This window comes from Chinchilla lanigera, unplaced genomic scaffold (assembly GCF_000276665.1).
Source record: "Chinchilla lanigera isolate Chin_1 unplaced genomic scaffold, ChiLan1.0 scaffold00026, whole genome shotgun sequence".
Classification (NCBI taxonomy): domain Eukaryota; kingdom Metazoa; phylum Chordata; class Mammalia; order Rodentia; family Chinchillidae; genus Chinchilla; species Chinchilla lanigera.
The window spans coordinates 23,734,016-23,749,404 of record NW_004955427.1 but is presented as its reverse complement, the minus strand read 5'-3'; the positions used below and the strand labels follow the sequence as shown (position 1 = coordinate 23,749,404).

General features: G+C 44.8%; 1 protein-coding gene across 9 annotated transcripts in view; it reads right to left on the bottom strand.

Annotated features, from left to right (window-relative positions):
* The window catches only part of Kalrn (kalirin, RhoGEF kinase), a 638,378-nt gene that overhangs the window by 73,724 nt on the left and 549,265 nt on the right, over positions 1-15,389 (bottom strand). For 8 of the 9 annotated variants that reach the window (XM_013515182.1, XM_005386534.1, XM_005386536.1 and 5 more), the window contains 2 exons: positions 14,077-14,172; positions 3,388-3,518 (listed from right to left, as the gene is read on the bottom strand). In XM_013515182.1, the coding sequence (XP_013370636.1) occupies positions 3,388-3,518; positions 14,077-14,172 (227 nt within the window). The remainder of the gene's footprint in view (positions 1-3,387; positions 3,519-14,076; positions 14,173-15,389) is intronic. The other variant, XM_005386537.1, reaches the window with a different exon arrangement.

Here is a 15,389-nt window from a genome sequence, read left to right as displayed (position 1 = left end):
GTAAGGCCCCAGAGATTTAGATATCACAGAGATAGAACGAAATTTTTACCATAGAGAAGCTACAGTTACTCAGATAGGTATCCATGGTAACTGCCCTGGAAAATCCCCAGCCAAGGCCAGAAAGGCTGACCTCATAGTAGCATTGCCTGCCCCAGAATACGGGACTGAATGACAACAAGGGCATTAGCTTCTGAGGCTTCCTTGTGAATTATTTCTACCTCTTAGAGCATTTACCATGTGTCATTACTCATCTGGATTTTCCCATCCTTATAAGACGCTTATAACAAGGGAGGTACTGTAAAGGCCTACCTTATCCAAAAGAAAACATTCAGAAGGGGAGCGTTATGTGCCCAAGGTTGCAAAGTGCTGAGTGGAGGCAGGATTTGAACCTGGTTGTTAAGAGTGCAAAGACTGCAGGCCACTGCCTGGCAAGCGGCTCAGTGTGGCTCTCTGGGGTTCCTTGTAGTTGCGGAGGACAGGAGAATGTTGGGCAGCCTATTGGAATCTGACAGGGTTTTGCCTGAACCACACAAGCACATTTTTGGTCCCAGCCGTAGAGACGATAAAGTTCTGGGATGTTGCCGATGGGCCCTGGTGCAGGCGTTGCAACTGTCTGAATCCAGGAAGCCATTTGTCTGTCCAGAATCCTTGCTCTGTACAGCACCGAGAAGCTATTAAATCCCTGGGGTCTGGGGCGCTGGGGAGGGAGCAAAGGAACACGCGCTCCTTTATCGACGTGCCCAGCACTTCCGACCAGCTCCCTCTCTCCAACACAGAAAATCATGTGTTTTAGGCCACAGGAAGAAACTGGCAAGGCCAAATAGAAGCATTTCAATATATCTTTAGCATGTTCGAAGTTACTGCTTGGAAGACTGTGGTAAAATAAAACCCACAGGAAAATGAGAGTGGGAATTTGGGGCTGGGAGGGCCCTCTGGAGATGAATCCACTGTCTCCAGAAGATATTTTTATCCTTAGCTATTTGCTGACTGATGGGCTGTCCAGGCTTTTTGGCCTCTGGGGAAGGGGACTGCTCGGTGCTGCCTGTGACTGCAGCTTTTCCCTCGAAGGACTGATGAAGGACCTGGGAAGATCTGGACAAACTAAAGTGACAGCAAATATTTAAATTACACGCACCTCAAGGCAGTGTGAGATTAATTGTCAAATGAAGTGATGGAGTCATTATTTTTCATGTTTAATTCTTATTAGCAAAAGTTACTTACAAGTACATATTCTTTCATCCAACTGCAATTCTTCCAGCTACAGGCTGGGTCCACTACTAACCTCTCTTTCACAGTAGTGGGGAAAGGCTGGTCTTCCACAGGCAGTCCTTAGAGACCCAGCACTGGCTCTTCTGCCTACTGAGAACGCTTTTGCACATTGCTAGTTCCTCCTCTTGGTCTCTGCGCAAATGCCAGAACAGTCTAAAACTGCAGCATGGCCACATCCACACTCCCAGTCTCTCCTAGGCTGCTCTATTTTTTCTTTTTCCAGCTCCAAAATACCACTTATTTTGTCTATCTGATTTCTCCCATTAGAATGTAAACCTTTCAGGGTGAAGGCTATCTATTGTTCTTACTGTTTCTCTTTTCACTGATACATCCCACTAATGGGGCACAACCAGTGTCTAACAAATGCTTGTTGAATGAAGGATGACTGCAGCCTAAGGAGAAGTAGGTCAATTCTCAAGTTTTTTCTTCTTCTGGACAAATAACTATCTTCACCTCTTTTCCATGGAACTCTCATCTAACCCTCTGTGTCCCATTACCATCTTCCGGACTGAGTCTTGGTTTGCTATATCCCTCACATGAACCATAAGGTACAGCAGGAAACAGGGCTGACACCCAGTAAGAAGCATGCATCATTCTACAGCAGAATTTTCAGGACAGCTCACATGGAGAAGTGTGGAGCATGACAGGAGGGAAAAACTATTAGTTACAGTGGGCCGGGGGGGGGGGGAGGTAACACACTTATGTGCCTCACTGCAGCAAGATGAGAAGCTCCACATGGACTGCTTCCTTCATAGAAGCTTTCACCACCCTGATTTCAGCCTTGCTTTGGCTCGCCCAAGGACTGGGACATCCGCTGCAGCTCCACCTCCCCAGTGTAACAGCTGCCTGAGGAGCTGAGGAGGGTCAGTGCAAGTCCTAGGAAATTTCCCTGTGGGGATGGTATTCCTCAGCTTCTACCCATGCAGGAACTTCCTGGGGTTCCACCTGAGCATCTCTGAGGCTGCAAGGGCAAATACAGAATTACAGAGTTTACGCGCTACTTGCTTTTCTCCATCATGAGGTGACACCTCTGCCTGGACACCAGGCTCTTGCTATAATGTTTGTATTTTTGCTTCCTAGGAAACAAAGTCCTAAATGTTCACTTTGCATATTTCCAAGCAACAGCAGGACTTGGCCTCACTTATTTTTGCTAATTTGTGTTGGGGGGCTAGCTAAAGAGTGATGAATTTGAAGAAAAGCAGACTAACGGTAGGGAGGGACCCTCCACACCTTCCATGCTCTATTCATGCTGTTTCTTTTAAGTGCCTATGTCGAGCTGTGTCTGGGACTCATTGGTAGCTTGCTTCCAGCACAGTCAAACCCTGAACAAGAAAGTGAAGTTCTAGAGGAGCTATGGTTCTACATTACTGGCCTCTGGTATCTTCTCCATCATTACCAGAAGGTCAACTCTGCATCAGGGTACACAACACAAACCACGCACAGCACATGGGTCCTTGTGAAGTGACCGCAGTGTGAGCTGCCTCTCACCACCAGCCATTCGAAGTGGAGGGGAGGATCTCATGGAACTTAACCCACAAATGGATGCTGAATTAAAACCCATGGAAGGCTGGGGATATAGCTCAGTGGCATAGTGTCCGCCTGGCAAGTGTAAGGTCCTTAGTCCGACTCCCGGTACCAAAAAAAAAAAAACCAAAACAAAAAACAGTAAAACCCACAGAGAAGGGGTGGGCATAGGTCCTGCCTGTGTACAATAGCTTTCTCTTCCTGACTGTCATTTGCCTACTTTTGGGAGACTGGTCTTTAAGTGACCTCCATCAGACTTCTTGCCATGACTAGGGATTCTCTGGTTCTACAGATCTATCTCACAATTCCCTGAGCTCTGTTGTTTCCCTCTTATCAGTATGTTTTACATTTCTGTCAGATTTAGGTTATGGCTATCCTTTGTCAAGAACAGCTCTTATCTCACATAATACAGTTCAGTCTCAACTTTAAGTCAGTGCCAAAGGAGCTCACTATCACTGCCACGTGTGCGTCTGGGCACCTTCACTGGGGGTGAGATCAAGCGGCTGTATGAAATGGGAATCGCTGTCTCCTTTTCCCACTGGCCACCAAACGTGTATACACAAGAGGAGATGGGGGTGGAGAGGGGAGACTCACATCCTGCCTCTCAGGGCCTTGGCTTTCTGTTCCTCTTCCAGGTTTCTAGGAGGTGTAGGCGGGGTCATCCCCTCATTCAGGCAGCCTGTGGGGTCTTTCAAGCTTCCCCGGTAGGAGCCTCCTTCTAGAGTCTAAAAAGAGAAGAAGGAAGAGCTTCAGAAAAGTGTACACTGGAAAGCCGTTTGGAAGCCCTGTGTCCCCCAGCCCAGTCACAGCCAGCCTGGCAGGTCAGCAGTCCAGGCTATTCTCACTGAGGCGGAGTGAAGCTTTAGGAGATGTCTGTCCTCCCACAGCACGGAGCCCTGAGATGCCACCCCTAGAAAACAGGATATACTGTGTATCCACGCTGCTAACCTCCCAGACATAATGAAATGGTCAGAGCCATTCATCTCTGGATAAGGGCTCCAGAGTGAAAGCTAATCATTGCAATTCTACACCAAATAAGGAGTTAGAAAAGCAAACCAGCTGTAGGACCATTGGATGCAAACTGGTAAGGGGAAGGGAGTGACAGACCTACTTTGGTAAGATCATGTTTTGTTAAATCAGCTACAATTCATTTGAAGAGGACTATGAGATAGAGACAAGAAAAAGTCAATAGGTGAATTCCCACACACACTACTGACTATCTCTTCTCTCTAGCTCACTGTCCTCCTCAAAAGAATTGTAGCTGATTTAACAAAACACAATTTTGCCAAAGTTGGTTTATCACTACCTTCTTCTTTTCAATTTGCATCTGATGATGGCACAACTGAGGGAGAGGGGAGGGAGGAGAGAAAAAAGGTATTAAAAAAAGGAATTAAAATGTGTTATGTACATGTACCAACTGCACATAGGGGATGTAAACGCTGTGCTTTGAAAACATATACATAAGCAGGAGGACCAGGCATGGTGGCACATGCCTGTAACCCCAGCACTCGGGAGCCTGAAGCAGGAAGATCGCTGTGAGTTTGAGGCCAGCTGTGCTACGTAGTGAGTTTAAGGCCAGCCTGCATTACACCGCGAGACCCTGTCTTAAAAAACAAAAAAGAAAAAAACAAATGGAATCAAGAGATGGATAGAGGGGTTAGGGAGAGGAGGGAAAGAAGATGACAAAAAGGAACTAAGATGTGTTATGGACATGTACCAACTCCCCACAAAGGATGGAGAGACACTGTAAACTACAAACACGTACTAAAAAGAAATAGTCAATAGATTTAACCTTCCCTAAAAATATCTTTGCTAAGGTTATTTATTGAGGGGTTTCTTTTTTCAATGCTTCTCATTTCTTTTGAATAAAGTGCTACAGCATAGAGAAAAAGCCAAAAGTCTTAATATGATACTCCATCTTAATATTAATAGTCTCAATAGTCTTAATATTAATAGTCTTAATATTAACTCCATGTAGGAGTTAAAGATAAAGGAACCTAAACTTACATCTCACATGATCTTACATGAGGGCTAAAATTATACTCCCTGCTTCAGTTTGTCTCAATTTTCAATTCAGATCTTTCTTCTCTAGAGATTCTAAGTAACAGAGACAATAGTTGTACAACCTCTTTGACAAAATGAAAATGCTCTACAATGGTGACTTGCTTTTCTCATAGACGGACTGCTCAGAAAAAGGATACTAAAATGAGATCAATTTCACACTCTCATAAGTGCCCTGGAAGGAGCACACAGGGCTACTTAGCCCTGGGTTGTATGAATTGTCAGAAGCAGTGTGGATAAACAGTAAGATTAAAGACCAAAGTCAAGGAGGGCAACTATAAAACAAATACAGGACACTGTTAAACGACCCAAGATGCCTGTCTATAGCAGCCACGGTGACCAAAAGCAAAGAGTTCACTTCATAGTCACTTAGCAGTCTTAAAAACATTAGCCCTAAGGTTCAAGTCACAAAGATCCAAAAGTGGCGGAAATAAAAGCCTTCAATTTGGTCTTTAATATAATCTGCATCTGGCAGTCTTTGTCACAAACTCTTAGCTGCTTTATTTCAACAGAGGCCAAACAGAGATAGGAAAGAACGTCCAAGCAAATGAGGTGCCTAAGAGGCCATTATATGAGAAAGGATGAAGAGTATGAGGACTTTAGTCTGAAAAACTCAATGTTGAAGATATACCAACTTCCCCAGCAACCCTCACCCCCAAACAACATGCCAAGGACTAAACATGAATTTGTCACCAACACTAGAAACTAGAATTAAAATCAGCCATGGAAGTTGTTATATCCAGAGCAGCAGTACTGGCTAAAAATAAAGAAAGGTCGAGAAGGGTTTAGCTACATTTATAGATGCAGGATCTGTAACCTGTTATTAAGGAAATTAGAGTGTCTGGTGCTGAGGCTTGATGAGCTAGCAGACAGACAGGCTTCCCAGTGACATGTCCCCTGGTGCCATCACCAGAAGAGACAGGCTCCCCAGGCAGATGGACCCAGCTGGTGGAGGATCTGATTAGTGCCCTTTACTTCCCCTCCCTTTCCCCGCTGTCCCGTCGCTGCCTTTGTTCTGTGGCCTGCTGATGGCAGGGGTGTGTGTGTGTGTGTGTGTGTGTGTGTGTGTGTGTGTGTGTGTGACTGGCCAGCCTCGGAAGCAGCCCCACACCTATGCCTATGGGGCACTCCCATGGCATATGCAGGTTCTCAGCCCATCCACAGAGTGAAGGACAACTGAGAAGCCCAAAGTGATGCACTTTACTGTACCACAAGCTAAGAAGCCCAAGCTGTCTCTGCATGAGGACCCTCTGGGATGGAACTACAAGGGTAGACTCAGTGAGAGGGGGAAGATGGAAGTAAAGTGCTTGGCAAAGCTGTATGCTGGGTGATCTGCCCCAGATGATGAGTTTGGCTGATGTGAAATTCAAGAGAAATTCCCTCCAATATAGTTCAGTGGAATCATGCCTGCCTGGTAAGCATGAGGTCCCAAGTTCAATTCCCAGCACCAAAAAAAAAGAAAGAAAGAAAGAGAGAGAGAGAGAAAGACAGAGAGAGAGAGAGAGGAGAGAGGAGAGAGAGGAGAGAGAGGAAAGAGAGAGAGAGAGAGCACAACTCCCCCTGAGAACCTTGCTTCCTGTGCTAGGCTGGACACTGGGTTCCAGCCATGGCTGCCAGGGGTGGCCTGCAGCTGTGGTGCTGTTTCTGTAAAGAAAAAGGCAGTGCTAGCTAGTTTTCTGCCCATGTGGGGTTCAGGGCCACAGAAGTCTCAGTAGACAAAAGGAAAGGTGTATGAGGAGGGAGCAACAAAAGTTCCTATGGTTGGTCCAAGGTCAGGGAATAAAAAGGCAAATAGGATTTAAATAGGTGGCTAAGTGTGCAGGAAGGCCATCCTCATGTTAAAATGAAAACATTTCCTTGTCACTGAGTCTTGAATTGCACTCATAAAATGCCCTTCCCAGGGGCTCCTACTGGCACACTTTGCAATAATCAGTATTAAACCTGGGGTTTGTAATAATGAATGTTATATCTAGTTCCAAAATACGCCACATGCCATTCACAGCATTCACTACACAGTATTGTAATGGATCACTTATTTCTATTTAAAGTTTTATAGAGCATGTACTGCATGCTGAGTATTTGCAAAGTGCTAGGGAAACGAGGGTGATGAGTAAGACATGCTCTCTGCTGTCTATTATCTGAACTACATAGGTGCCTTTCTAGATGGAAGGGGAGCCATGGCAGGAGACCACAGGCACAGGTGTCCCTATGGTAGGGTAGAACAAAAAGGGAAGACTGAATGGAAAAGGCAACGCTTGAACTGAGTACAGGTGTTCCTTGGCATCCTGAGGGACAGTTCCAGGACCCGCTGTAGATGCCACAATTCAGGAATGTTTAAGTCCCATGTGATAAAATGGTGTGACACTTGCACAGAATAACCTACATCCTCTTACAGACTTCAAATCAACTCCAGATTACCTGTAATACCTAATGCATGGCCGGCTGTGATGGCGCATGCCTGCAATCCCAGCACTTGGGAGGCTGAGATAGGAGAATCAGGACAATCATTGTGAGTTCAAGGGCAGCCAGGGCTACATTGTGAGTTTAAGGCCAGCCTGAACTGGCCTTAAACATAGTGAGACCCTGTCTCAAAAAACAAACAAAAATAAATAAGTATACCTAATGTAATGTACATGCTATGTAAATAGTTGTTATACTGTATTATTTAGTAAATAAGTGCAAGAAAGAGTCTGTGTATGCTCAATACATACACAATTTTTTTCCTAAATATTTTAAATCTGCAGTTGATTGAGCTTGCAGATGTAGAACTCGTGGATGCGAGGGGCTGGTTATTCAATGAAAGGATTTTATTGACTACAGCAATGGAAGGATGTTCTGGGCAGGAATGGCACTGTGAGTGAAGGTCACAGGGTGGAATCACGTGGGGCAGCCTGGGAAGCTGAAAGCTCGGCACTGGCAGGACAGAGGGGACCTGAGAAGGTCATCGGCAGGTGACTATGTGTTATGGTTGGGTGGGTGCTACAGAAGGGAAGATATGAAGAGTGAAAATAGAAGCCTGGAGGAGCAGGCAGGGATCAGACCACAAGAAGCCTTGTCCACGGCATTAAGAAGGGGAGACTTTCCCTTCTGAGACCAGGGTGGATGGGAGAGTTTTAAGCGGGGTGGTAATGCATTGTGTTTAAATTTTAGAAAGCACAATCTTTGCATTCCAAAGAGTTTTTCATGATTTGGGAAAATCTCCTTGATAAAATAGAAAAGGAAAGGAGAACTTAAAATTTAAATGTTCTATGATTACATTATTCATAAAAGGGTCTGAAGGAAAATACATCAAAATTCAACACTGAATATGTCTAGATGCTGATGATTTATGTTTATACTCATCGTTTTCTCAATTTTTCTTGAATGAGTATATATTGCTTTTACTAGAAAAGAACTATTAAATTTTTTAAAAGGGGTGGGGTGGGGAGAAACATCTCTCTGGTAATCAGTAGAGAGCAAATTCTGGGAAGAAATAGTTGCTGACAGTCCAGGCAGGAGATTTTAAGCATTAATCTTAGGCCATGAATTCATCTCTATAAGGAAGGTCCTGTGCTGCATCTCAAAGCTGATGCAGAGTAGGACCCCAGGAATTAACTGAGTATGGTGTGGAACTCCTGGGGAGTGACCAAGGCTGATCTGTTGGTTAACAGGGAAATCAGCTGGCTCAGCACCACTCACCACACTAACCAGACACTTTTTAACTCTCCTCTTTATAAACATTTCTACACCACATAGTTGGGGTGTCTAACTAAGAGAATGAAAGAGAAAGAGAGAACAAGCCCTAGTAAGGGTTTGGAGTAAGGCAAACTCTTCTATACTATTGATAGGAAAAAAGATTGGTACAGTCATAATAGAAAACAACATGGAAGTTCCCAAAGAAATTAAAAATGATTCAGCATTCCACCACTGGAAGTATGCTCAAAGGTAATGAAAGCAGCACTCTGTAAGGTTTCTGTGCTCCCATGTTCACTGCAACACTATTCATAATGGCCAGGATGAGGGAACAACCTCCAAAGTGTCTATTAATGGATGAATGGATAAAGAAACTGTGAAATGTATGCAGGCGTGCATGTGCACGCACACACACACACACATACATTAGCTGTAAAATAAAAGCAGATTTTGCCATTTGCTACAACATGGATGAATTTGGAGGTCATTGTGGTAAGAGAATAAGCCAGGCACAAAATGAAAAATAGTGTGCTATTTCCATTTAAAGGTGGAATCTTAAAAACAAAGGTCAAATACATAGAGACAGAGAATAAAACAGTAGTTACCAGGGTAGGTAGAATGGGGAGAAGAGAAAAGGGGAGATGTAGGTGAAAGGATAGAAAGTAGCAGATATGTAGAATAAAGAGATCCAAAGATGTAATGCACAACCTTAATAACATTCTACTGTCCTAGGGATTCTTGTCAAGTAAGTAGGTTTTAGCTGCTCTTGTCACATACACATAGACAAGTAACAATGTGAGACTAGAGCTACGTTGATTTGCTTCACTAAACCATTTTTACTATCTATACATATCCCATAGTGGCATGTTGTAAACCTCAGCTATACATAATCAAATACTGTGATAAAAAATTTGTATAATATTTTCTGGACAAAAGGAATTAAATTTAAATCATTCCTAGGCAAAATGGAGATAGATACTGGGACAATGATACAGTGGAAAAACTGAGATCTGGAGTTTCCAGGGAAAGGACATTTCAGGTCTGTGATCTGGGTTAAAATTTGGGGGGTGGAATTCTAAACTTTTTTACTCAGGCACAAATCTTCAGAATCTCTTCCACAGAGCTGGAACACCAAATGAACCCAGTTCCTGGAAAGATAAGGTATCATGGGACCATCATTTTCTCCCACCTTGATTCAGAGCTGCTGCTAACTCCACCAGGCTGCTTGTGAGCTCTACTAGGCTGGTTTGTGCAAAGGACAATGAAGCACAGGCACAAACACAGCCTGACTTCTGCTGTGTTTACCCATGGCCTTTGAGTCTGGGCCAAGATGGCGGACTCTCTCAGGGCAGGAGAAGCAGAGGGCAGGAAGTGTCGCAAAAGCAGATGGAGCACATTCTCAGGCTGGTGCACAGGCACCAGGAAGACTAAGCAAGGGTTCAGTGATGGCCAGTGCTTCCCTAAGGACAGGTTATTAGTGAACATCCCCTGGGGCCATCCTGAGCCCAGTGAAGAGAGAAGACAGCTCAGAGAGAGGCTTTCTCTTCTGCACGTTTGATCGTCCACACCCTGCAGTCCATGTACAGTTCTGGGGCTTCAGAGACATTAGAACGTCACATGACTGGGAAGCTTTTGTTCCTTAGACCTGAAGGATAAAATTAAATCATACAGATGGCTGAACTATTACTCTGCAACAGTCACCCAACTGCCTGCTTCCACTGACAAATGCTGTTTCCACAGGCCCAGCAGCACCCTGGGCTAGGGAAGATACTGGCAACTCAATTCCCTTTCCCTACCCTTTGCAAGGCAGCCCAGGTGGCTAAGAGCTAACATTTGCAGATGCCTGCTTATCAGTTCAGAGTACTACACCTACTCAATCATTACTCTCTGGAGATTAGATTAAATGCAGGTGGACAGAGTCATTATCATTGATAAGTGAGATAAGGAGTGATCCAAGGAGGCCCAGTCACTTTCCCAGGCTCTACTGTCAGTAGTAGAGACAGGCCTGCAGCCTTGGTCTCCTAATTTCTTACCTACTCAGAACCAGCAGCAACCATCTACAGGCTTGGAAGTTTTATTAAAAAATCACATGGGGAAAGCAGACAGAGTCCTTATTCTTGGTTCAGAGTTAATTCAAACACCAGGAAAAGTATATTAGCTTTGTTTGGGAGAGGTGGGTGAGCACCCTGTTTTGGTAACCAAACTACTGGTTATAGACCAAAGCCAACAGGTGAAAACTCTGCAGGGTACATTATACCCAGAAAGAGTCACCAACATAGATTTCCCTGCACTGCAGGTGAGCCTCAGAACCTGCCTTCCTTCCTTAACATCAGCCTGTGGCAGTGAAGATCACCACTCCCCAAGGCAGAAGCCTTGGCACAATGATAGCCAAAGGTTCATAAGGCATTGGGTGGCAGCCCTGGCACACAAGGGATCTCATGGCTCTTGGGCGGAACAAGATGGCCAAATGAACTGTAAGTGTACAGTATGGTGTTACTGCTTGAGCAACCAATGGGAAAAGCAGAAGTACTGGATAAAAGTCCAAGCATACCAGTTGCTCCTATAAAATGGACTCCGAGTCTGTGAATTGGAAAGGGCTTTGTTAGTTCTTCCTTATACTGTACAGGTCTAGATTATGCCTTCTAGAGCAACAAGGCAGATTAACTCTTCATTCCCACAGCAATGCTTCAATAATTGGAAGATAGCTTTCCTATTCCTCTCCTAAATTCTCCCTAAACTGAAGCTCAATTTTTTCAGGTTTCATTCAAATGACAGAGCAAGTGGTACTGGTTACCACCTCCAGGGCCCTTTCAGTTCATTCAAGAACATTCTAGAATGCTGCATTTAGAATACAAGGTATTACACACAACTTATGACAGGCGTGGTCTGAAGTACAGTGGAACCATTACTTCTTTTGATCTGTATATTGCACTTTCATTTACTTGGTCTTTTGGTAGACTTCATACGGTTATACCTAGCCAAATAAATATTACAGAATTTTTATTGGCTCTGGGTCTTTTCTCCTTCTAAGATAAAGCACTGATGAGGAATAGGAATGAGAGTCTTGGAGGTAAAAAATGCAAACTTAGTGTTCTGAAACATGGCTGAAATATTCTCAATGCACTGTTGCTTCACAGCTATCCTAGAATGCGATGAGAAGAGAAAGAAAAAGAAGAAGAGAAAAAGAAAATTTTGGCAAGAATATGCTAAGAAATCAAACCATTGTTCTATTATTAATTTTTAAAGATGGGGTTGATTTTATATGTTAAGCCAAAGAAGTCCCTGTGATTCTGGACTCACTGTGGATCTTTAAGCAGTTGTTGGTGAAGTTTAAGCTCTTGTCATGGTAAGCTCACCCCAGAAAGGGTATTCACTCTGCACACACTGATGGAGGGCCTGCCATAGGGCCAGTCAGTGTCCTCCCATACCCAGGGAGATTTCTTCCGAGGGAACTTTTCAATATCTCTGCTCACATGTTTAACACCAGACTCACTGATCACACAAACTGGAGGACTAAAGAGCCTCTCAACTGAGAGGCAGCTTCAGTAGGAACAGCAGGGGACAGGTAACCCGAAGGCTGAACAAATATGGACTTTGGGAAGATGGTCATGAAGAGCACATGAAGTGTAACAGACTCCTGTGCTCTAACAGAGGAAAAATAAAAATTCCATAAAGGACTTATTGATCTGGGGCAGTAAACTGCAAATGAAAATAAAAAATAAATGTCATCAGTGACTTATCGTTAATGTGGGGAGATAAGCTACAAATGAAAATATTAAGATTTTTTTTAACAAATCATACAACAGGACTATCTCAAATCTGTCCCAGGTAGCATGTGGCTTCAGTACCTGCAGTGGGATTTCAAAAAAACTGGCCTAGGTTGGACATGGCTCTTGTGGACAGATGAGATCTGAGTGGGGCCTGGAAGGATCATCATGCACTAGATAAGCAGAAATAGGGAGAGCATTCCGGAGGGCAGGCTGCATGAATGAGAATGAAAAGAGAGGAAAGCTGACACAGCACCCACAAATGCTCTAAACTCCCACTGGGAGGAGACAGGAAGAGATGGCAGAAAAATGGACAGCCTCCACTGGAGGCATGCTGGAACAGACCTATAATCTTTGCTACTTGAGAAGCTGAGGCAAGAGGCTCTCAAGTTGGAGGCCAGCATGGCCAACGATCCTGTCTCAAAAATAGGAATAAAAAATGAAAAGGACTGGAGATGTAGCTTAGCACTCCCTGGGTTCATTTCTGAGTCACACAAATACACACACACACACACACAAATACACACACACACACACACACAGAGTTTTAAAAGGACAGCCTCTAAGAGTTTGAAACCAATTATTAAAATCACCAGCTTTTTTTGTTTTGTTTCCTTGTTTTTTTTTGAGACAGGGTCTCGCTATGTCACTCAGGTAGGCACTGAATTCACTATGTAGCTTAGGATGGTCTTGAACTCATGGTGATCCTCCTGCCTCAGTTTCCCGAGTACTGGGACTACAGGTTGCACCACCGTGCCTGACTACTTTTATTTTTAATTAGGAAGGAGATTTTAGAAAGAAAAGAACAAGATCATATATGTTAGATCACATCTGCATCCTATAAGCTGGGCTATCTGAAAAGGGAGTTGCTAGAATCAAAAGTATCAGGCAGCTTGCCCTAGAGCGAAACCATCATTTCCTTCTTATTTCTGGGCCATGTGGAGAAGAGTTTAAATGATGATGATTAACAAGACTTTGCAACAGAGGTCTGGTGGAAGCACACACGTTTGTCCTAATGAGAACTGCAGTAAAATCAAAGGGAGTGACACAGATGAGAGAGAAAGAAAGGAAAATGTTTCAAATCAGCATCTGAAGTGAGGTATTCAGATATAAGAACATGGATGGAGAGGGCAGATCTATTAGAATGAGCTGTGCAGAGGGGAGCGCATCAGGACTCTGCCCAAAGCCTGAGCCAGCTCAGACTTACCACCCTTCCCCCCAGTGGTATAAGCAAGGCAAAGTTTAGACTAGATGTTGGTGGCTTATGTTCAGTTTGTCCTCCCAACTTGCGGAATGCACGGGTCCTTTCTTTTTTGTGGTGAGGTATCCACATGTTTTTGCCATTCCCCTTTATAATCAGCAGTCTAATTTTCCAAGAGTTTGCAAACTGAAAGGTCCCCAAATAGGACTTGGTGTTTTCGGTGGTCCAGTAGCATGGAGGCCTGGCTTCAGAGCTCAGGAGACACACATCAGTCACTGACCCACTGCCAACAGCCTGGGCCAGGGGATCAGGCTTACTGACAGGAAGGCTAGTTTGTCTCGGATATTTCTTACCTTTTATAACACATCATCATCCCCCAAAGGCCTTTAATTCCCCATACTTATTCTAAAACAGTGCCAGAGAGGAATGTGGGGCACAGCGCTTCAGAAACCATCATTACTGGGCATGAGCAGATAGGAGAACTGAGGATAAATGCAGATGAGGACATGGCAGGCAGATGCAAGGCCCTGGGAGCACATGGAGTGAGACACACATAGCACTGCCTCCAGGACCCTCACTTACCAGCTTGCTTTTGACCAACTTTTCTATTGCACTGACAAGGTCTGCAGCAGTAGGTACTTCAGTGGAAGCCTGCCGGGCTGCTAACAAAGAGGAGGACTGAAAGACATCGGGCAGCAAAGGAAAAGCAGATTAGCCAGGAACAGGAATAGCAATTAGGAAGCAAAGCAGAAGGTCCAAAGTCCAAGGCCAGGGCGGGAAGAAAAGCTCTGTGTTTGAAGGGAAGAAATAATAGGGAGATGAGCAGTAGGAGGATACAGACAGGCCCGCCCAGCCTTATCAGAAATTCTGGCCAGCAGCAGGCATGGACGGGACTGGGCTCTCCAGAGGCCTCTGAAGGAGTGGAGAAAAAGGGTCACCGAGTCCCTGGGAGGCCACAGGCGATGGCTACATCTACTGACCTGGGGGCAGAGGCGACTACTCTGAGGGCCAACAGGACTTTAGCCAATGCATGGCTGCCCCTTCTATTCCAGGATCTCAAAGGAATCAATAAACAGCCTCAAATGTGTCCAGAGGAGACCAAGTCCTTGCTTTCCTGTAGCCTTACATGTGGGTCTTCACTATGTGCCAGGTAGAAATGCTAAGGGCAGGGCTCTCAGAGACCAGCAAGCTAGATACTCTCTCCCCATATTTTCTCCCTTCTGTACACATGCACACACGCATACACACACACACACACACACACACACACACACACACACACACTTCTGCCCTTCACAGAACACAGCTGGCTCTCACCAGGCCCAAAATTGGAGCAGTAGGAAGTAATGAAAGACTTCAGCAGCTATTTCACGTCCCTTGCCCAGTAAGCAGGGCCTATAGCCTATACCCAGGGAAGGGCGGCTCAGGTGAAGGACTTTCATGTTCCTGTTTCCCTGGCTCCAGCAGGACGGACTTGTTCATGTGGCTGTTTGCTCAACTCTTTGGGAATTCCCTCTGAATGAAGGGTGGTCTTCTTTCATCTGTTAGTTTGCTTATTTTTTATTGCTTTTGTTTTGAGACCAGGTCTTGGCATGTTGTTTAGGCTGGTCTTGAACTCACTATGTAGCCCAGGCTGGTCTCAAACTTGCAGCCAGTGCTCCTGGCTCAACCTCCTGGCTGCTGGGATTACAGGCCTGTGCCGCCATACCTGGTTGTTTGGCTGGATTTTCCTTCCTGCTTCACCCAAGAAGAACCTGAGGCAGAAGTGGGCAGTCCTACATGCATGTGTGCACTTTTGGCCAGCATGTTAGAGCACAGAACAACAGTGTTCTCAAGCAAGGACATGGGTAAGGACCAGGGACACTGACCTTTAACTGGCCTCAAGTTTCTCCTTT